A 22,881-nucleotide genomic window follows, 5' to 3' on the forward strand; every position below is an offset into this window, starting at 1 on the left:
TCTATAGTCACAAAATTGCTAGTAACAGAGACGGGTCAATTCCCTGAACACTCCTTAATTACAACCCTTCTACTCCATATGTGCTTTTCAGAGAAAGCAGGGATGACACTGTAAAGGAAGAGTACATATAAAATATAATAAAATGAACTTATTCTTTACCAAAATGAAATTTTGTTGTCTGCATGTTCAATTTGAAGATCGGCTGAAAAACAAGAAGTGCAACAAAGAAATGCCGATAGTTGCTATGAAAAAATGAAGAAACAATTAACTGAAAAGGAGCAACAGTACACAAGAGAAAAGCAACAATTTGAACTGCGCCTCAGAGCACAAGATATGGAGTTGCAGCGTCTCAGAAATGATATAAATAAGGTAAAAAGTCCTACTTTTCCATTTGTTTAAATAATTTGATGTATAATTGCTACTCAGTTTAGTGCAGGGAGTCCTTAAGGATAAAATCATAACAGGGAAAGAGGCATCTTGGAAGTCTCAGCATTGCACTAATGTTGTAAGCCTGTGCTCCCACGGACTTGAGCCATCTACTCTACCATTATGCCAGACCGTGTCATGTGGCCTCTACTGTACACGCAGGCCATTTTGGAGCAGAAACATTGAATTGTATCATGTAAGTGCACTGTATCAGTTTAATTTTGTCCCCTGTGTAACCACGAGTTCTCCTCCTGCAACCCTCGCCAACCCCAGTTCACAAATATTGACTCACAGGCTTATAATTATTTATGAATAAATGCCCAAGCTATAAGCCAGGTTTGTTACTCAACTGGCTCATAACTTTTATTACCTGGTTTATACTATTCTGTGTCTGCCATGTGGTTAGTTACCTCTCCTCTGTTCCATACATCTGACTTCCTCCTAGTCCAGATGGGCAATCTTCCTGTGCCTGCCTATTTCCCAGAGTCCCTTTCTCTCTCTGCTGGATGTCCCACCTTCTAATCCTGCCTCAGATTATTGGCTGTCAGATTTTTATTGGCAGTTGGTGCTTCCACACAGTGCAGAGACACTATCCCCACACCCCTGAAAATTAAATTCTGAGATTTTTACTTACATATTATTCATTGTAAATCTTGGCTGTTGATTCCTGCTTAACACTTTAAAAGGTTATTTTAAAAAAAACAAAGTTGATACAAATGCATGTTTACTTACACAGAAGAACTTTTGTTTGTTTTTATTATATGTTCTATTTAATCTTCAAGGATTTTATACATGTGTGCAATGTATTTAGATCATGTCTACCCTCACTCACCTCTCCGCCTCTCCATAAATATGTCTCCCTCTAAACATCATGAGCCTTTTGCAGTTAAAGATTTGTTTTTCTCATTTGTGTATGTGTGTCTGTCTGTCTGTATCTGTATATTCACATTTGCATGTGCGTGACTGCAGAGGCCAGAAGAGGATGTCAGATCCCTTGTAGTTTTGTTACAGTGTGTAATAATACTACACTTCAGCTAACTGTGGCTGCCCACATGTGTGCAGTGGTGGAATATCCACTGAAGCATGAGTGGTCTACTGCTGAGTACTTCACTGAAAGGCAGTGAGGTGTGAGTGTTAGTGAAATGGAGTTTGGGAGAATGGAACCACTGAGTGTTTGCTGAAGTTCTGGGATGTACACAGGGTCTCAGATTCTCCTCTCTGTCCCTTCCAATGGTGTGAAGCATGACACAGTGCACCTGGGCTGGTTCCACTCCCTTTAGCAGCACTTCTCAGAAGATATCCTATGGCTCTGGCGTCTCAAAAATCTTGAGGTCTCCAGGGCAGCTTCAATGTTGCAGCTTCTTGTTTCAATGTCTGGGATCCACACATGATCTTCTGGGCTCCTCCAAAGGGCTTGGGTCACTTCTCCAGCTCTGCCCTCTGTACCATTCTAAGCTCAGGTTGATCCACTCCACTGCCAATGCTGTTCTTGGTGATCATCCCATGGTCTGGCATCTCCAAAACGCTGGGTCTTCTGCTGCAACTAGGCTTCATCAATAGTCTCTCATAGGCTCTCTTCATGATGCCAAACCTCAAATCCTTGCGTGAATCCATCTGTCCTGGACCATCAACTGCAACAAGCTGTACCTTTACCAATGGCCTTCCATGGCCTCTCCAGTGCCAAGCCTCAGCTGCTCTTCATGAACCCTTCATGCCTTCAAATCCAGTGCCACCTGGGTGACTTTTACACATTACCAAGTACAGCTGCACCATGAGGCACAACCTTGGCTATCTCTGGAACACATCTTTATGCTCTCAGAAAACACTTCCCAGAAGATTACACTTCAGTGATGCTAGTTCCTTCTTAATCACAGCTAATTTCTTAAGTCCAGCTAACCAGTAGCAATTGTCCCAGCAGTATCCTTCTCTTGACAATAAAGCCAGAGCCAAATGATCAAAGCTGCTGAGTTCTGCTGCTTCCTGGAGCAGAAATTTGGCCCCCTTGTTATCACCAGTTTTCTGTTTTCTAACTCCTTCACTGTCTAAGCTTAGCTGTCCTGGAACTTTCTCTGTAGATTGACTTTAAACTCAGAGGTCTGCATGCCTATCTCCTGGAATTAAAGATGTGTACCACCCTGCTTGGACTTAAGCTTTTCTTCATCTAAAACTTGCTCTGTCCCAGACTGACCTTGAACTCAGAAATCTGCCTGGCTTTATCTCCTGAGATTAAAATTGTGTACCACCAAGCCTGGATCTAAATTTAGCTGGGTAGGATCTTGCCCCAAAATCCCACTTCCTTAATCTGCTATCTCCTAGAACACTGGATTGGGCTCCATTTCATTTCCTGATCTTCCTTTAATATTTGGACCATATATATTATATATTTTTCCTTTCTTAGCTTGCTATGATTGTTTAAAATGCCCTTCATAAGACTTAACCAGAGAACAAAGTCTATGATGGGTATTTCTGAGACATCCTTTGTCATTGCAATTAATCTGAGTCTCTTCACCTTAGCCTCAGGCAGACTCTTCAGACAAGGTCGAAAAGTAGCCACATTCTTCACCAAAACAGTCTCTAGGCCACATATTGAAATTTTCCCCTGAAACTTCTTGGGCCAGGTACACACAATTCAAATCACTCTCAGTAACAAATTCTTCCATAGTTCTACTAGGATTTCTCATTAAGCCCCATTTATACCATTCCACTGCTTTCCAAATCCAAAATCCCAAAATCCACATTATTCCAAATAAAAGCATGGTCAGGCCTATCACAGCAATACCCCAGTCCCTGGTACCAACTTCTGTCTTAGTAAGGGTTTTACTGATGTGAACAGACAACATGACCAAGGCAAGTCTTATAAAGGACAACATTTAATTGGGGCTGGCTTACAGGTTCAGAAGTTCAGACCACTATCCTGAACATGGCAGCCTGTAGGCAGGCATGGTGTGAGCAGAGCTGAGAGTTCATGAGTTTAACATCTTCACCTGAAGGCTGGTAGTGTAAGATTGGCTTACAGGCAGCTAGGAGTAAAATCTTTTTTTTTTTTTATTAACTTGAGTATTTCTTATATACATTTCGAGTGTTATTCACTTCCCGGTTTCCGGGCAAACATCCCCCTTCCCCCTCCCCTTCCTTATGGGTGTTCCCCTCCCCACCCTCCACCCATTGCCGCCCTACCCTGAACAGTCTAGTTCACTGGGGGTTCAGTCTTAGCAGGACCCAGGGCTTCCCCTTCCACTGGTGCTCTTACTAGGATATTGATTGCTACCTATGAGGTCAGAGTTCAGGGTCAGTCCATGTATAGTCTTTAGGTAGTGGCTTAGTCCCTGGAAGCTCTGGTAGCTTGGCATGGTTGTACATATGGGGTCTCGAGCCCCTTCAAGCTCTTCCAGTTCTTTCTCTGATTCCTTCAACGGGGGTCCTATTCTCAGTTCAGTGGTTTGCTGCTGGCATTCGCCTCTGTATTTGCTGTATTCTGGCTGTGTCTCTCAGGAGCGATCTACATCCGGCTCCTGTCGGCCTGCACTTCTTTGCTTCATCCATCTTATCTAATTGGGTGGCTGTATATGTATGTGCGACATGTGGGGCAGGCTCTGAATGGGTGTTCCTTCTGCCTCTGTTTTAATCTTTGCCTCTCTCTTCCCTGCCAAGGGTATTCTTGTTCCCCTTTTAAAGAAGGAGTGAAGCATTCACATTTTGATCATCCGTCTTGAGTTTCATTTGTTCTAGGCATCTAGGGTAATTCAAGCATTTGGGCTAATAGCCACTTATCAATGAGTGCATACCATGTGTGTTTTTCTGTGATTGGGTTACCTCGCTCAGGATAATATTTTCCAGTTCTGACCATTTGCCTACGAATTTCATAAAGTCATTGTTTTTGATAGCTGAGTAATATTCCATTGTGTAGATGTACCACATTTTCTGTATCCATTCCTATGCTGAAGGGCATCTGGGTTCTTTCCAGCTTCTGGCTATTATAAATAAGGCTGCGATGAACATAGTGGAGCACGTGTCTTTTTTATATGTTGGGGCATCTTTTGGGTATATGCCCAAGAGAGGTATAGCTGGATCCTCAGGCAGTTCAATGTCCAATTTTCTGAGGAACCTCCAGACTGATTTCCAGAATGGTTGTACCAGTCTGCAATCCCACCAACAATGGAGGAGTATTCCTCTTTCTCCACATCCTTGCCAGCTTTTGCTGTCACCTGAGTTTTTGATCTTAGCCATTCTCACTGGTGTGAGGTGAAATCTCAGGGTTGTTTTGATTTGCATTTCATTTATGACTAAAGATGTTGAACATTTCTTTAGGTGTTTCTCAGCCATTCAGCATTCCTCAGCTGTGAATTCTTTGTTTAGCTCTGAACCCCATTTTTTAATAGGGTTGTCTCCCTGCAGTCTAACTTTTTGAGTTCCTTGTATATTCTGGATATAAGCCCTCTATCTGTTGTAGGATTGGTAAAGATCTTTTCCCAATCTGTTGGTTGCCGTTTTGTCCTAACCACAGTGTCCTTTGCCTTACAGAAGCTTTGCAGTTTTATGAGATCCCATTTGTCGATTCTTGATCTTAGAGCATAAGTCATTGGTGTTTTGTTCAGGAAATTTTTTCCAGTACCCATGTGTTCAAGATGCTGCGCTAGTTTTTCTTCTATTAGTTTGAGTGTATCTGGTTTGATGTGGAAGTCCTTGATCCACTTGGACTTAAGCTTTGTACAGGGTGATAAGCATGGATCGATCTGCATTCTTCTACATGTTGACCTCCAGTTGAACCAGCACTATTTGCTGAAAATGCTATCTTTTTTCCATTGGATGGTTTTGGCTCCTTTGTCAAAAGTCAAGTGATCATAGGTGTGTGGGTTTATTTCTGGGTCTTCAATTCTGTTCCATTGGTCTATCTGTCTGTCTCTGTACCAATACCATGCAGTTTTTATCACTATTACTCTGTAATACTGCTTGAGTTCAGGGATAGTGATTCCCCCTGAAGTCCTTTTATTGTTGAGGATAGCTTTAGCTATCCTGGGTTTTTTGTTATTCCAGATGAATTTGCAAATTGTTCTGTCTAGCTCTTTGAAGAATTGGATTGGCATTTTGATGGGGATTGCATTGAATCTGTAGATCGCTTTTGGTAAAATGGCCATTTTTACTATATTAATACTGCCAATCCATGAGCATGGGAGATCTTTCCATCTTCTGAGGACTTCTTCAATTTCTTTCTTCAGAGTCTTGAAGTTCTTATTGTACAAATCTTTTACTGCTTGGTTAAAGTCACACCGAGGTACTTTACATTATTTGGGTCTATTATGAAGGGTGTCGTTTCCCTAATTTCTTTCTCGGCTTGTTTCTCTTTTGCGTAGAGGAAGGCTACTGATTTATTTGAGTTAATTTTATACCCAGCCACTTTGCTGAAGTTGTTTATCAGCTTTAGTAGTTCTCTGGTGGAACTTTTGGGATCAATTGAATATACTATCATATCATATGCAAATAGTGATATTTTGACTTCTTCTTTTCCGATCTGTATCCCCTTGACCTCCTTTGTTGTCTGATTGCTCTGGCTAGAACTTCAAGAACTATATTGAATAAGTAGGGAGAGAGTGGGCAGCCTTGTCTAGTCCCTGATTTTAGTGGGATTGCTTCAAGTTTCTCTCCATTTAGTTTAATGTTAGCAACTGGTTTGCTGTATATGGCTTTTACTATGTTTAGGTATGGGCCTTGAATTCTTATTCTTTCCAGGACTTTTTTCATGAAGGGGTGTTGAATTTTGTCAAATGCTTTCTCAGCATCTAATGAAATGATCATGTGGTTTAGTTCTTTCAGTTTGTTTATATAATGGATCACGTTGATGGTTTTCCATATATTAAACATTCCCTGCATGCCTGGGATGAAGCCTACTTGATCATGGTGGATGATTGTTTTGGTGTGCTCTTGGATTCGGTTTGCCAGAATTTTATTGAATATTTTTGTGTCAATATTCATAAGGGAAATTGGTCTGAAGTTCTCTTTCTTTGTTGGGTCTTTGTGTGGTTTAGTTATAAGAGTAATTGTGGCTTCATAGAAGGAATTCGGGAGTGATCCATCTGTTTCAATTTTGTGGAATAGTTTGGATAATATTGGTACGAGGTCTTCTATGAAGGTCTGATAGAATTCTGCACTAAACCGTCTGGACCTGGGGTCTTTTTTGTTGGGAGACCTTTAATGACTGCTTCTATTTCCTTAGGAGTTATGGGGTTATTTAACTGGTTTATCTGTTCCTGATTTAACTTCGGTACCTGGTATCTGTCTAGGAAATTGTCCATTTCATGCAGATTTTCAAGTTTTGTTGAATATAGGCTTTTGTAGTAAGATCTGATGATTTTTTGAATTTCCTCTGAATCTGTAGTTATGTCTCCCTTTTCATTTCTGATTTTGTTAATTTGGACACACTCTCTGTGTCCTCTCATTAGTCTGGCTAAGGGTTTATCTATCTTGTTGATTTTCTCAAAGAACCAACTTTTGGTTCTGTTGATTCTTTCTATAGTCCTTTTTGTTTCTACTTGGTTGATTTCAGCTCTGAGTTTGATTATTTCCTGCCTTCTACTCCTCCTGGGTGTGTTTGCTTCTTTTTGTTCTAGTGCTTTTAGGTGTGCTGTCAAGTTGCTGACATATGCTCTTTCCTGTTTCTTTCTGCAGGCACTCAGAGCTATGAGTTTTCCTCTTAGCACAGCTTTCATTGTGTCCCATAAGTTTGGGTATGTTGTACCTTCATTTTCATTAAATTCTAAGAAGTCTTTAATTTCTTTATTTCTTCCTTGACCATGTTCTCACTGAGTAGAGCATTGTTCAATTTCCACGTATATGTGGGCATTCTTCCCTTATTGTTCTTGAAGACCAGTTTTAGGCCGTGGTGGTCCGATAGCACGCATGGGATTATTTCTATCTTTCTGTACCTGTTGAGGCCCGTTTTTTGACCAATTATATGGTCAATTTTGGAGAAAGTACCATGAGGAGCTGAGAAGAAGGTATATCCTTTTGCTTTAGGATAGAATATTCTATAAATATCTGTTATGTCCATTTGGCTCATGACTTCTCTTAGTCTGTCTACGTCTCTGCTTAATTTCTGTTTCCATGATCTGTCCATTGATGAGAGTGGGGTGTTGAAGTCTCCTACTATTATTGTGTGATGTGCAATGTGTGTTTTGAGCTTTAGTAAGGTTTCTTTTACGTATGTAGGTGCCCTTGTATTTGGGGCATAGATATTTAGGATTGAGAGTTCATCTTGGTGGATTTTTCCTTTGATGAATATGAAGTGTCCTTCCTTATCTTTTTTGATGACTTTTAGTTGAAAATTGATTTTATTTGATATTAGAATGGCTACTCCAGCTTGCTTCTTCTGACCATTTGCTTGGAAAGTTGTTTTCCAGCCTTTCACTCTGAGGTAGTGTCTGTCTCTGTCTCTGAGGTGTGTTTCCTGTAGGCAGCAGAATGCAGGGTCCTCATTGCGTATCCAGTTTGTTAATCTATGTCTTTTTATTGGGGACTTGAGGCCATTGATGTTGAGAGATATTAAGGAATAGTGATTATTGCTTCCTGTTATATTCATATTTGGATGTGAGGTTATGTTTGTGTGCTTTCATTCTCTTTGTTTTGTTGCCAAGACGATTAGTTTCTTGCTTCTTCTAGGGTATAGCTTGCCTCCTTATGTTGGGCTTTACCATTTATTATCCTTTGTAGTGCTGGATTTGTAGAAAGATATTGTGTAAATTTGGTTTTGTTATGGAATATCTTGGTTTCTCCATCTATGTTAATTGAGAGTTTTGCAGGATACAGTAACCTGGGCTGGCATTTGTGTTCTCTTAGGGTCTGTATGATATCTGTCCAGGATCTTCTGGCTTTCATAGTTTCTGGCGAAAAGTCTGGTGTGATTCTGATAGGTCTGCCTTTATATGTTACTTGACCTTTTTCCCTTACTGCTTTTAATATTCTTTCTTTATTTTGTGCGTTTGGTGTTTTGACTATTATGTGACGGGAGGTGTTTCTTTTCTGGTCCAATCTATTTGGAGTTCTGTAGGCTTCTTGTATGCCTATAGGTATCTTTCTTTAGGTTAGGGAAGTTTTCTTCTATGATTTTGTTGAAGATATTTACTGGTCCTTTGAGCTGGGAGTCTTCACTCTTATTCTATACCTATTATCCTTTGGTTTGATCTTCTCATTGAGTCCTGGATTTCCTGTATGTTTTGGACCAGTAGCTTTTTCCCGCTTTACATTATCTTTGAAAGTTGAGTTAATGATTTCTATGGAATCTTCTGCTCCTGAGATTCTCTCTTCCATCTCTTGTATTCTGTTGGTGAAGCTCGTATCTACAGCTCCTTGTTTCTTCTTTTGGTTTTCTATATCCAGGGTTGTTTCCATGTGTTCTTTCTTGATTGCTTCTATTTCCATTTTTAATTCCTTCAACTGTTTGATTGTGTTTTCCTGGAATTCTTTCAGGGATTTTTGTGATTCCTCTCTGTAGGCTTCTACTTGTTTATTAATGTTTTCCTGTGTTTCTCTAAGGGAGTTCTTCACGTCTTTCTTGAAGTCCTCCAGCATCATGATCAAATATGATTTTGAAACTAGATCTTGCTTTTCTGGTGTGTTTGGATATTCCGTGTTTGCTTTGGTGGGAGAATTGGGCTCCGATGATGCCATGTAGTCTTGGTTTCTGTTGCTTGGTTTCCTGTGCTTGCCTCTCGCCATCAGATTATCTCTAGTGTTACTTTGTTCTGCTATTTCTGACAGTGGCTAGACTGTCCTATAAGCCTGTGTGTCAGGAGTGCTGTAGACCTGTTTTCCTGTTTTCTTTCAGCCAGTTATGGGGACAGAGTGTTCTGCTTTCGGGTGTGTAGTTTTTCCTATCTACAGGTCTTCAGTTGTTCCTGTGGGCCAGTGTCTGGAGTTCACCAGGCAGGTTGCTTGCAGCAGAAAAGTTGGTCTTACCTGTGGTTCCGAGGCTCAAGTTTGCTCGTGGGGTGCTGCCTACGAGCTCTGCGAGGAGGCAGTAACCAGAAAGATCTGCGCCGCCGTTTCCGGGAGCCTTCGTGCACCAGGGTTCCAGATGGCGTTTGGTGTTTTCCTCTGGCGTCAGAGATGTGTGCAGAGTGCATTCTCTTCTGGTTTCCCAGGCGTGTCTGCCTCTCTGTAGGTTTAGCTCTCCCTCCCACGGGATTTGGGTGCAGAGAACTGTTTATCCGGTCTGTCCCTTCAGGTTCTGGCAGTGTCTCAGGTGCAGGGGTCCTGCCACTCCTGGGCCTTCCCCCATGGGAACCCAGAGGCCTTATACAGTTTCTTCTTGGGCCAGGGATGTGGGCAGGGGTGGGCAGTGTTGGTGGTCTCTTCTGCTCTGCAGCCTCAGGAGTGCCCACCTGACCAGGCGGTGAGGTCTCTCTCCCACGGGGTTTGGGAGCAGAGCAAGGTCTTAAAGCCCATACCCACAGTGACATGCCTACTCCAACAAGGCCACACCTACTCCAACAAGGCCACACCTACTCCAACAAGGCCACACCTCCAAATAGTGCCACTCCCTGGGCCAAACATACAAATCATCACAGTTACCCCATGGGAGACCAGTGTATTTCACTGGTCTAGCTCTGACATTCATATGCATGAATTTTTCAAATTACAGCTAATGAAGGGGTGCTTCGACTATAAAAACAGAAATGCTCACCACAAGCTTTCCCTATAACACCAACTTTGTCTATCTGAATTTCTAAAAGTTTTTATTTCTAGCAACAAGTGTGATGAGATATACAGCTTGACCTCAGTGTGTGGGGCATGGACACGAGGAGAACAGTGAGTTTAAGGTCAGCTTGGACTACATAGTGAGATACTCTCAAAAAAAGAAAAAAAGGATTTCAAATTGAAAACCAAGATAAAGATGAGGGTCAAAGAAGCTTTCCCGTGAGAGACTTTGTGAGTCAGAACCAACACCAATTGTGTCCAACACCAATTCATTCAACACTGAGGAAGAACATAAATGTAGCATGAATGGTCCGGTGGGACCGTGACCGCTGTCTTCCTGTCAGATTTCGGTCGATGAGAAGATTAATATGTCCTTTCTCTCTCTTTCTGTTAGTTGAAAGAAGCACAGCGTCCAGAGACAGAGGCCGAACACGGCGACAGCAAGATGAAGGAACACCTGCAAAAGTACGATGTAAAGTACTACACATGTGCTTGACTAGCTGTAATACAAACAAGCCGTGCACTACTGGAAACACGGCCTTTATAATACATGTGTCTGTTTAGGGGCTACAAAAACCTCCCGTGAATTATTTGCAATGTGTAGTTAGGATTTTGGAAGCAGCTCGGAGGTAGAAGATGTGAATTGCACCCTGGGGTTCAATCTCCAACAAAACTGAGAAAAAAACTAATGTCTAATTGCTGACACTCCGGTCTTCACCAAACCCAGATGCAAACAAGATGCATTTACCAAATCACCTACTTTCCAAACATTTCATCAGAAACACATACAATCAGATCTGGAGTCAATTGTTTCTTAATTTTTTTCTAATTTGATAGTTAAGCTCGGAGTAATTATTGAATTATCCCTGCCTTTCAGGGTTGAACATGAAGTTTCCAAGTTAGTAGAAACCATCAAAAAGCAAACAGAGACAATAGAGCAGCTTGAGAGAAAGCCACCAAGTGAAGACAGGACATTGGTAGGAACTGGCAATCTGGTAAGTCAGCCTTTTATTCATTTCTACCACACTGGAGTGGAGATTTTCTTTCTCTAGTCATTGGATGTAGGAATATTGTAGGCACCAATAGAATTCTTGTGGATAAAGATGTTTATATCACCACCACTACTGCCAGTCCTCTTGGTTATAAAGAAGTTGGTCAAACCCATATAATTACCTATGTTGGGAGTAATATGCTAATGGGAAAACTACAATTGTTTTTAACCAAAGTTGTAAAATATGCTGTGTTTCACTCTCTTCGTTCAATGATAAACACTTTGAGTTTTACATTTTTTCCATGCTGACAAAAATGGGCTGGACATTGCTATGCAGAGCTCTTAATCTTCCAAGGAATTTTAATGCTCTGTGCATTTCTCAATTCCTCATGGGATCTGAATTGTCAGCGAGTCTGGAGAATTAATTATAACAGCTGTAGAGACTTAATGGTAGTGATCACCATTCAGCACTGTTTCCAAAGAAACGTATCTTTTCTCTCAGAATCTTAAAAGAGGAATTAATAGCTGTTGAAATGGAGGTGTAGCTGCTATGTCCAGTAGGGCTATAGTAGAAAACAGACTTCAGAGCACAGTTTTGTTTGTTCACTTTGTTCATTAGTTTTTCAAGGACCTCAGAGTCCAACCTTGTCAAGGATTGGTTTATATAATTCTTGGATGCTAGTTCATAAATGTCTAATGGAAGTTACCTAGCTTAATGAAAAAGGTCAGAGGATTCCGTGCAGCATCCATGAATTGGTTTCCTTACACATGCTAGCCAGGTTCCTGTAGTCTCCTCTCAGATGAGGTATGGCCTTTGTTGACTGAGCATTCTTGTGGCTGCAGAAGTTCCATTAATTTGAATACAGTCACGGGCACTTGCAAGTCTTACAGGCAAGATGTATGATATGAAAAAGCATTGAGGCTTGACTTGCCGCTTTTCCCCATATGACCAAGTGTAAGAAAAGAAAGAGGAGTTGTGTTCAAGTTCCTTGGCCTTGTGGGTTAAACCCTGACTATTCTGAAAATTATTTCAACGTCCTGTTTTATTCACTTGTCACAGAAAAGAAAATATGTGATTATATATTAATTAGTAAATATTCAATTCTCTTTCAGACTTAGCAACTGAAATCCACGCATGTGCACACACAATAATGGATCTTATTTTCATAATTTAGATTAAATACAGTAAAGAAGGATGGTAAATGCTTCACAGTTCACCATTTTCCATACATTTAAACTTCCGGCCAAATCATGGGCTAGAACTACAGAAACACAGCACACTGTCATTTATATTATGATTATTTAATAGTATATCTTCGTAAAACTTTGAAATTTTTTTTTCAGACACAAGCAGGACAAGAGTTCTCCAATGCTAACAGAGAAATGTATACTTCTTCAGTGATGAACCAGCTGGAACTCAGAATTCAACATTTGGAAAGGGCATTCTCTGAAATGAAGGCCCAAGCACGTGAGGATGATATGGTGCTGGAAAAGTATATCAAAATTTTTCAGTCACATAAACTGATGGAGTGAGTAAAGCCCAAGAGACACATAACATATTAATTCAGCTCCTTAATCATCTGTCGCAAAAGTGCATTTTAACAAAATAGTATCATGGACATAAATGCTAATTAGAAAAATATAATCTTGGAAAACACCAATGACAAACGAACTGAGCTTCAGGAGGAGAATCCAAAATGACATCTCCCCTTTATTGATGTCTATACTAGTGTGTTTGCTCTTAGTAGTCATTTATTTATCTTGGTTTCTTAGTTTCTTTCAATAAGTTTGTTGATTATTTTTTACTAATACACCTATACTGCTACAAACGTACTTGTCTATGCTCCCCGAAATATAAAGATTGAACAACTGAATATTTTCTAGAATACAGTTCCATAAAGTCATAGTGTCAAGAACAGCCAGCATGGCTCCCCTGGGTAGCACATCCTGCTGGTCAATCTGCCCTGACTCTGAGCATTTCCACTAGAGAAAGCCTAGACACAAGCAGTTCCTTTAAACATTTCTCTTCTTCGCAAAGGCACACTCACAGCATGAGAAAATATTAACACGGCATGAAATAGAGGGTATTTCGCACGGTGCTTCCAAATAATTCTTTCTTCCATGCGCAATGCTTTATGGGAGACAAATAAACCAAGTTCTGTGTCTAATGAGTTGGATGGGGGCGGGGTGAGCTATTACTAGCTTTCTCACTCTTCACAGGACTGAAGCTAAGCTGAAGGAGGTCAAGACCCAGTTCGTCTTGCTGAATCAGCACAACACAGCATTACTCAGCATGCTGAGCTCCGCGATTGCGTCCGAGGGCCCCCGCATGGCAAATTTTCACAGGGAACTGGCACGCCTCTTTACCCAAGAGAACACGCTGATTCCCACTTCAGACCCTCAGCCTTCAAATCAGTCCGTAACTGCTCACCTGGATGCGGTTAGTTGTATTATTAATTTTCCCCACTCTGGGTATTACAAGCTGAGCTTTTGATGTGAAAACTCCTGAACTGTTTCGTTTTTGAAAGATTTTAAATTTTTCATTCTTAATTATTTACGTTTTTGAGGAGGCAGGGGGCGGGGATACAGCAAGCATGTTAATGGCAGAGGACAACTTGGGGAAGTCCCTTATCTCTTTCAAACACATTCCCTAGGGCTTAGGACTGGGGTGGGCAGGCTTGGCCAAAGATACTCTTCTCTGCAGCGCCCTACCCCTGGCCCTTTCTAGAGTCAGGAAAAGGCCAACTCCAGGTGTGAATGCATGCTGAGAGACATGGTCCTTTCATTTAGAGCCAAATGCACGTAAAACAAGTCAGGAGCAGGCATTTCCCAAAAGTGAAATGTTTCTAGGACGAGTATGAAATGTAGCCACAACCAGAAAAACCACTAACTGGCATAAGTTAAAAAGAAACCTGTTTTGGTTGTGTAATAAATTTCATCAATATAAAAGGATGAAAATAGGGGAGGGGGTGGAGAGATGGCTCGGCGGTTAAGAGCACTGACGGCACTCCCACAGGTCCTGAGTTCAAATCCCAGCAACCACATGGTGGCTCACCACCATCTGTAATGGAATCTAATGTCCTCTTCTGGTGTGTCTGAAAGACAGTGACAGTGTACTCATACATAAAATAAGTAAATCTTTTTTTAAAAAAATATTTTAAAGGATGAAAACGTGAATCATTCTGAGTTGTTTTAGGAAAAGTCCTCTACATACAGTCGTGTACTTGGTTACCAGCATGCAATTTGCAACATTTAGAGAATCACCTAGATCCCTAAACCTGAGAGAAGTAGGTAGGTCCCAGACAGAGCAAGTTCTGTATTTTTAAAAGCTAACTTCCCACCTTTTCAAAGCTTGTGGATGACAATAAAGATTTCAATAACGCACTCACCAAGTTCTGTCTCCACAGCCCGAGCTGCATCAAAAAAGGAAATGTCTGGAATCTGCTAAAGAGAAAACTCCGTAAGACTTTAGTATTTCATATCTTTTTACCCATTCATTCTTAGTTTTCGCTGTACTTGTATGAAAAGCAAAGTAAGAATCCATTTTGTATTTATATTTTCTTACCTGAATTCTAGTAGCTTAAAATGTATCTCAAAAGTTCTAGACGAAAACCTTAAACAAGTTGTGCAAGGCCACATTGCTCTTCAATGATGTTGAAACAGTAACAGTCAAGTGTTTGATACTCAGCTTCACTCTTCATCAGCCCTACTGTTTTGTTCTCAAAGTGTTTACTTCTTTTCCTTCAGGCAACACTTCAATATAAAATATCTCTCCAGTGCTGTCTTTTAACCACATCAAAAGTCTCTGGAATCTGCTTATGTCCTCTTGCTCCGTTTGTCAGATAGAACACAAACCAACCACATACATTCCACCTTCTAGTTGTCTTCCATATGCACACACACATGGCTGTCTGGGTGTCCCCGTCTGCTTGTCTATGTATGTTTGTAGTCATTCATTTGCTTGGGGTGTGTAAGCTAAGGCTTTTTTCCTGTGTACTGGATCTTTCTCCTAAATGAAGTGAAGGATGACTGCTTTGAAGAAATAGTCATCTGTGCTTCTTTTGCTTTGTCTGAACAAAACCTGGTGAAGTCAGAGAATCACCCTGAGTGTAGACTTCCCTAGTGATCTGATGCAGCATTTGGCTACCCTTGAAGGAAGTGTGGGGAACTGTTCAGAGCTCTTCAAAGGAAAACAGAAGCAGCTCAAATGTCTTCTCCAATCTCCTTCTCAGATGGTGGCTGAATAAGGCACTGGCCTCTGAGTACAGCAGTATACCATGAAGGGTCATTTTTATCACTATTTTCTTTTTTTAAAAGGACAATAGTATTTGGTTTGACTAGGTGGGGAACCAAGGAAGCACGCAGCTGTTATGGGACATCCAAGAGACATTAACTTGCCTAAGTTAAGGAAAGTTATGATTGGTCTATGAAACATTCATTTGGGGAAATAAATGCAGATCTTCTCACCATTGCTGGCTCCATCTTGAAGTGATGACTAAATTCAAGTTCTAAAGGCCTTATAGCTCTCCTTAGTGTACAAATACTAAACTTTCTATGATATTTTTACTTGGTTTTAAAAGGATATTTTACCCGGAAGAAAGCAACTGTTGTGGGTGTGGAATGAGTCCCACAAACAAACACTCTACTCAGCCCTTGGCATCAGGAGGGCATGGATTTAAGGAAACTTGGCAGAAACCCATAGCCATGTACTTTACTTTTTATCATGTCTTCAGTCAAATACATGTTAAAAAAACTTAAGGGAGGAAGATTTTATTCTACAACATGATTTGAAACAATGGTGACAGTCTTGGTGGAGAAGGCATGGCAGAGGGTAGAACCTTCCATTGCAGCATTAGCTTGCCTGCCCATGTCATTCACTTCTCATAGTCCAAGAAGCAGAAAGAGTCAAAAGAGGCATCAGCATATAAGCCAATCACATTTTCCCTTAGAGCCTGCTTTTCAAGCCAATTCCCATGTCTACAAGGACTGCAGTGCTTTAATCAGAAGCACCAGATAGAGACCAAGTCTTTACTCTCAAATCTACAGGCATATCACTTTCCAAACTGCAACACTATGTATATTCAAATCCCTTATACAAACAATACTACTTACATATCACATAGCCATGTTTACCAATAACTTTATCATCTGTAGGCTAGTTTTCTTTTTCCTCTCTCTCTCCCTCCCTTCCCCTGTCCCTCCCACTCTTTCTCCCCACTCCTTTGTGTGCTGTCTGGCTGTGGGTCTCTAAATCTGTTCCTATCTGTTGCAGGAGGCAGCATCTCTGATGGTGGCTGAATAAGGCACTGATCTATGAGTATAGCAGAATACCACTAAGAATTATTTCATTCCTATTTTTTAAAAGAACAATAGATTTGGTTTCACCCTAGGTCTCTGGGCTCTCTACTGTCTGGGTCTTGGTCACCCAAGTAGTGTTGGATACAGGTTTCATCCTATGGAGTTGACCTTAAGTCAATTTTATTGGTCAGTTATTTCTACAAGCTCTATGCCACTATTGCCCTAGTATACTTTGCAGATAGGGCAGCATTGCAGATCAAAGGTTATATGACTGGGTTGGTGTTTATGTTTCTCTTTTGATAGCCTGCAAAGTTCCTTCCCATACCAAATATTCTAGAACATAGGGGTGACGTTCTGTACAGGCTCAATCTCTCCAAGTTCAATGAGTTAGGCACTTGGATCTTGCTGTCAGTCAGTGGAGAGCAACCATAGTTCCATTATAATTCAAGTTTTAAGCAGAATTCGTGGTACTATATTGTTTAGTGAATAAAGAATGGAAATAAGATCTGACTCATCTCATGTTTGGTATTTTCCAATGTTTCCATGAAGACCTGGTTGATCCCTTGGATATAAATGAGCAGAGAAGGAAAGCTGTCAACAGATAGATATATAGATAAGATAGATATAGATAAATAGAGAGATAAAGATAGATAAATGTAGATATAGATACATATAAAGAGAGATACATAGGGATATATATAGATGACAAATAGATGATTGATAGATAGATAGATAGATAGATAGATAGATAGATAGATAGATAGATACATAGATACATAGATACATAGATACATAGATACATAGATAGATACATAGATAATGTGAATAAAAGGATTTGTATTATTCATAGGGATGTGTATGTATGTGTTCATGGTAGGAAAACAATGCCATAATGTTAATTTTCATCTTTCCTTTTTGGGGATTCTGGGGACTGAATTCAGTTCATGAGACTTACACAAAAAGTTCCATATCTGATGACTCATCATTAGGCACCAATGTGAGCTATTTTCATGCTGTGTGTCTTAAGAAATTCCTTCATATTATTTACTTGAAGTTATAATTTTTAAATGCCTTCCAATAAAGTTAGTTTGAACAAGTAAGAATCATAATTTACTGATTTTTGTGTTTGCACATAACATATGCTTTATGTTTACTCTAGAGAAGTTGCCATTAATTCAATCTTTACATTCTTGTAGAAGTAAAAACTGTTTTAAACCAACAAAAACATCAACTGCGTATGAAAATGGAGATCATAGTTTCTCTGAACTTTCGAATGCCAGGCAATTTGAAATGAATATTCCAACTGATGAACCACAACATAAGGTACTTTTCTATGAGTTAGGGGACCCAAAAGAGTCAGTTTGATAAATAAATCCCTCAGTGCTTTAACAATAAGTAAAATGTTTTAAAAATACTACCAAGTTGATATTAATGAAAACATTGTTAGTTTTGTATAAAACTATAGAAGTTCTATAAAAAGAACAAGCAATTGATTCTCTTTTATCTCAAAACAGTTGATATCTCAAAACCAAGCAAGAAACATTGTAGGATTAGGTTTTTCAAAACCTACTTTAATAATGATTCTCCAATCTCCCTTTTAGCCCACCACTCACCAGAGGTAAGGGAAAAGAAAGGTTAATAGGAAATGTAGATCTGTTTAGAAATAATTCTTTGGTGTGATTCTAATCTTCCTTGTCAGCATTCCAGTTCATTAGCAAAACATCAAACGTAAGTTAGCACCAGAGGTCCAGGCTACTGAGCCAACACCAAACACAAATCAGTAGCAGCGGCTAGATCCAGAAGAAACCACAAGGCTCTGCCTGCTAGGCAGGAGTCTGCAGAAGCAGCAAGAAACAGCCAGAATACTACCAGAGGTTCTTTAGTACATTTCTCTCTAGGAAGTCACAATAAGCGAAGATCAGTGAGGAAAGCAAGGTGAACCAATGCAAGAATGCCATCCAGAAAGGTCAGCATCAGTGAAACCCAACAAAAACCAGCAAGGAGTTATGAGGCATGCCACAGTGTCATCCACTGTCTGTTGAGTTACATATTTATTCTAAACATCACATGTCCTCTCAAGCATCTGCTCTAGTGAAGCATCACTTGTGCTTTCATCAGAAAGTTTCCAGAAAAACACCACATGTCTGTTCTCAACAACAAAAAAATCCTCTTATGTGTCTGCTTCAGAGAAACATCCTTTCATAAGACAGCTTCCAGGGAAACATCACATGACACAACTAAGTCTCCAACAAAACTAGATATTCCCACTTTAAAACGTTGCATGACTGCTTCCATATCACAAATATGAGGTTAACTTGAGAGGATGATTTAATTGAGAAAATTAGCATATGTAAATGTGAAATAGTAAATAGTAAAATGAAATCTGGTCATTTGTAGAATTCCCATATCTGTTATTTTGCCAGTTCCAAATAAAATTCGGTGATTATGATTTTTAGTCACATTCCACACTGATAATAGTATTTAACAACAACAACAATAATAATAAAGTTGGCCCTAAATAGAATATGTACACAGAACTTCTTCCTCCAAAGGGTTAGGGATCATTGCTGAATACTGGACTCTTTCTAGAGTGTAATATCAGAGGTGGTAGATGACTATCTCCAAGTAATGTAATTTACCAACTATACTTGAAGTTTTATGTATCCCTGTTTCCCATTATTCTATAGTTCCTAAATTTTTAAAAAAAATAAAAATAAAAACATTTACAGAATTCTAAGAATCTGAATTGAAAGGACGTGATATGAAACTTCTTTCCTCAATAGTATCACATTCTTTAAAGAAGACTAAGTTATGTGAAATTCTACACTGGGCAATTTCATATTTATCATTTGACAATTTATTGTTCAATTCTCCAAAGTTTAATGCACTAAACAGCATTCACTTCATTCTAAAATCTACAGATTGGGAAAATCTTGACAAAGACAGATCATTTCTTTCCCCATGGCATTCGGTTGGAATAGATTGTGAAGGTAGAAGGCTGGAGTATTGTCCCTTAATGTACCTGCTTGCTTTGGATATTGGTGTTAGGTGCTGATGGTGGTTTCATCTGCAGTCGGGTGGCAGAGCACTCATGTAGAAACACCTAGTCTTTCCTGGTCGTCTGATGCTGTCACAACACAGTAATGACATTGATGCAAAGTACTCTAGACGTCAACTGTTAGACGTCACAGGGCTTGAATCTTACCACATTCTGTTTATTAGAAAAGTTTGTGATTTTTCCATATGACATTTGTGGAATGAATAGTACAGAATAATAGGTTCTCAAATTATGGTTATATTATGTCCTAAAAGGGTATTTAGCTCACCATTTGAAATAAGTCTCATTTACACATAACCTTAACAAATAATTATTGTGGATGAAGCAAACTATAACGTACAAATTTAAAGACATTTTCTTGCTCACTCTGAGGCTGTGTGGAAGACAGAGAGGGTGGTCATACCTGTGGTGAGTTGGTTAGAATGGGAGGAGCTCACTCCCGAAGGAAATGCTTTAGTTCATTTTGATCCCAGCTCAGTTAACAGTGCCTTCCAGAGTAGATTCTTCTCAATCCTCCCTCTGCTGGCTGTCTAGTAGCTGCTGTGTAACAACAATCACACACCCCTCGGGTTTTGTGACAGCTTTCCTGTGGCCTTGATCTCCTTAGATCATTGCTTTAACAGCCACCAGATGACTGGCAGGAGTCTTTTTGAAGCACTTGTAATTTTATATTCAAAGTCCATAGTATAACATACTCTGAAAACTATTTTAATGAAAAGTATTCACTATTAATACATTTCATTCATCCTGTGACTTTTTCAAAATATCTAATTCCATGGGCACTGACATGAGAATGGTTTGGGGCTGAGTAGATAGAGCCCTAGAGGTTTAACCTCCAGACTGACTTTGACAATTCTGCACACAAACACAAACACACATACATAAACATTCAGAGTTACTGCCCATAGCTAGAAGAATCAAACACATATCATTTATTGTTAGCACAATTAAAAGAAAGTATATCTTTTCAATTTCTTTCAGATAACAAGAGAAGACCAGGAAACTTTCGATAATGTACTAGGGAACCACAATGCCTTGTTCATAAACCCGTGGGAATTCAGGTGTACAAATCTGGAGTCGGAACACTCAGACAGAACAACTCATCTAGACTTATATAAAGCAGAATCAAAACAGTGTAAGGATCCCTGTCTAGAATGGGTAGCAATGACGAATTCATCATCTCAAGGACGACGAAGGCAAGTTAGCAATTTGTCTCTGAAAAATGATTGTTAGTGAAAGCCATTGATGAGATTCCATTGTGAGAAATCAAACTAGAGAATATAATTCTGGAAAGCAGTCTGACTGAGTGAACTTTCCTTTAATGCACTCACTCAAGAATAGTTGCTATCATTTTCCAGGTTTGAGTTGCACGGTGCCTTCCCTCACAATATCTTCAATAATGTACATTTTGTTTAGTTATACTCTGCAGATCAGAATATCCATGAATCAAAAGTTCAACTGTTATTTGAGTATGATAACATAAGCTCCAAAATATATAGTACGAATGCTACACAGGTGGCCACAGTCTAACACATTCCATTGCCAATGGACTCTCAACTGTATTACTTAATGTTTCCGCTAGAGGGTTTGTAGGGGTGGTCCTCTTTAGTTGTTCTGTGCTGTATGAAGACAGGATTGCAATGTAGGCAAAGGTTAGCACGATGGTGAAGAAAAGCATGATTTAAGAGTGAATAAAACATGTCCTTGTCTAGCAAGAAGGATGTATAGAGACAAAATGGTGTGCTCCCATCCCTGATGACTTGGTAAGCATGGGATGAGCTGTCTAAAAAGTTTTGTTTAATTGCCACTGTAATCAAGGAAGTTACTTCACACTGCTTCTTGGCAGATACAAGGGCCATTTTAGCAGGTAGCAGTTTAACCTGCTGAGGCACACACGTGTGACAGCCATTTTCCTGCCTCCTGCATTGCATCTCTTTTTAGTTTGCAATCCAAAAACATAATTATTTCCAGTTCAATGTTCAGATGTTGTTTGGCGGGGAATGTCTTTGCTCTTTTGCCACTGTTAGAAGTCTTTCATGGGAAAATACACCAAGTCTTGCTTGGCCATGTGGAAGGAATGGTGTAACACAGTTTCCTGCCCCTGAAACAGAGCCAGCAGAACATGGGCCTCCACAAGTGTTGATAGTTGCTGGGCTTGAGGGATATATACCCTTTCTGGTCCTCCTTCCTAAAATATTCTCCCTGCTAAGGTTATCGGGGAATGTCTTCTCTGCCAATGTTAATGACTCCATGATAATCGGTGACAGCACAAGTCCAGGAAGTGAGGGTGTGGCTAATGTCTCAGCAAAATAGTAAACATTAGGACCTTCAGGAACACTCAGACAGAACAACTCATCTAGACTTATATAAAGCAGAATCAAAACAGTGTAAGGATCCCTGTCTAGAATGGGTAGCAATGACGAATTCATCATCTCAAGGACGACGAAGGCAAGTTAGCAATTTGTCTCTGAAAAATGATTGTTAGTGAAAGCCATTGATGAGATTCCATTGTGAGAAATCAAACTAGAGAATATAATTCTGGAAAGCAGTCTGACTGAGTGAACTTTCCTTTAATGCACTCACTCAAGAATAGTTGCTATCATTTTCCAGGTTTGAGTTGCACGGTGCCTTCCCTCACAATATCTTCAATAATGTACATTTTGTTTAGTTATACTCTGCAGATCAGAATATCCATGAATCAAAAGTTCAACTGTTATTTGAGTATGATAACATAAGCTCCAAAGTATATAGTACAAATGCTACACAGGTGGCCACATTCTAACACATTCCATTGCCAATGGACTCTCAACTGTATTACTTGGTGTTTCCACTAGAGGGTTTGTTTCAGGATAGCCCTAGGGCTATGGAAAAGAAATCTGAAAACTTGAGTTCAAAAATATATAATTTCTTAACTATGCAAAATATAAGGTTGCAATATGAACTGTATAAGTTGCTTCACAGACCTAAAATAACAGAGGCACTTGCACTGTGAACCAGCTTGTCAGGAAATTACAAAGACAGGCAGATACAAAGGCAGGCAGATTCCTGATTTCAAGGTCAGCCTGGGACAGAGCTAGATTAGACCCAGGCATGGTAGAAATGGTAATCTCAGGGCAAGATCCCACTCAACTAGCTTATTGCTTGTGCTTACAAAACCAGGCAAATCTCTGAATCTATCAGAAACATTAACAAAAAAAAATGTGTTTGTTGTCTTCTTGTAAGAATCAGGGTGCTGGGGTCATGGGTTGCTGATTTATGGGATGGTCAAAAGGGAACCTGGGGTAATGGCTGAATTATATATAAATAAAAGACTGGAATTTTGATCTGCAAGATAGGAGCTATTCAGAGAGTTTCTGGAATTGCAAGAGAGAGCTGTCTCAGGAGAGAGTTACCTGGAAAGCTGTCACTAGCAGACATA

At 39.9% G+C, this 22,881-nt stretch overlaps 1 protein-coding gene across 21 annotated transcripts in view; it reads left to right on the forward strand.

Moving 5' to 3' along the window:
• 4932414N04Rikl (RIKEN cDNA 4932414N04 gene like) overlaps positions 1-22,881 on the forward strand; it is a 238,794-nt gene that overhangs the window by 197,387 nt on the left and 18,526 nt on the right. For 5 of the 21 annotated variants that reach the window (XM_063285265.1, XM_063285264.1, XM_063285266.1 and 2 more), the window contains exons 68-75: positions 198-369; positions 10,511-10,581; positions 10,994-11,111; positions 12,452-12,636; positions 13,328-13,547; positions 14,515-14,567; positions 17,602-17,728; positions 20,445-21,328. In XM_063285265.1, coding sequence (XP_063141335.1) covers positions 198-369; positions 10,511-10,581; positions 10,994-11,111; positions 12,452-12,636; positions 13,328-13,547; positions 14,515-14,567; positions 17,602-17,728; positions 20,445-20,696 — 1,198 coding nt within the window. In that variant the 3' untranslated portion in view covers positions 20,697-21,328. Of the gene's footprint in view, positions 1-197; positions 370-10,510; positions 10,582-10,993; positions 11,112-12,451; positions 12,637-13,327; positions 13,548-14,514; positions 14,568-17,601; positions 17,729-20,444; positions 21,332-22,881 lie in introns of those variants that run through there. The other 16 variants (XM_063285254.1, XM_063285255.1, XM_063285253.1 and 13 more) reach the window with 9 other exon arrangements.

The sequence above is a fragment of the Rattus norvegicus genome, chromosome 3 (assembly GCF_036323735.1).
Source record: "Rattus norvegicus strain BN/NHsdMcwi chromosome 3, GRCr8, whole genome shotgun sequence".
NCBI classification, from domain to species: domain Eukaryota; kingdom Metazoa; phylum Chordata; class Mammalia; order Rodentia; family Muridae; genus Rattus; species Rattus norvegicus.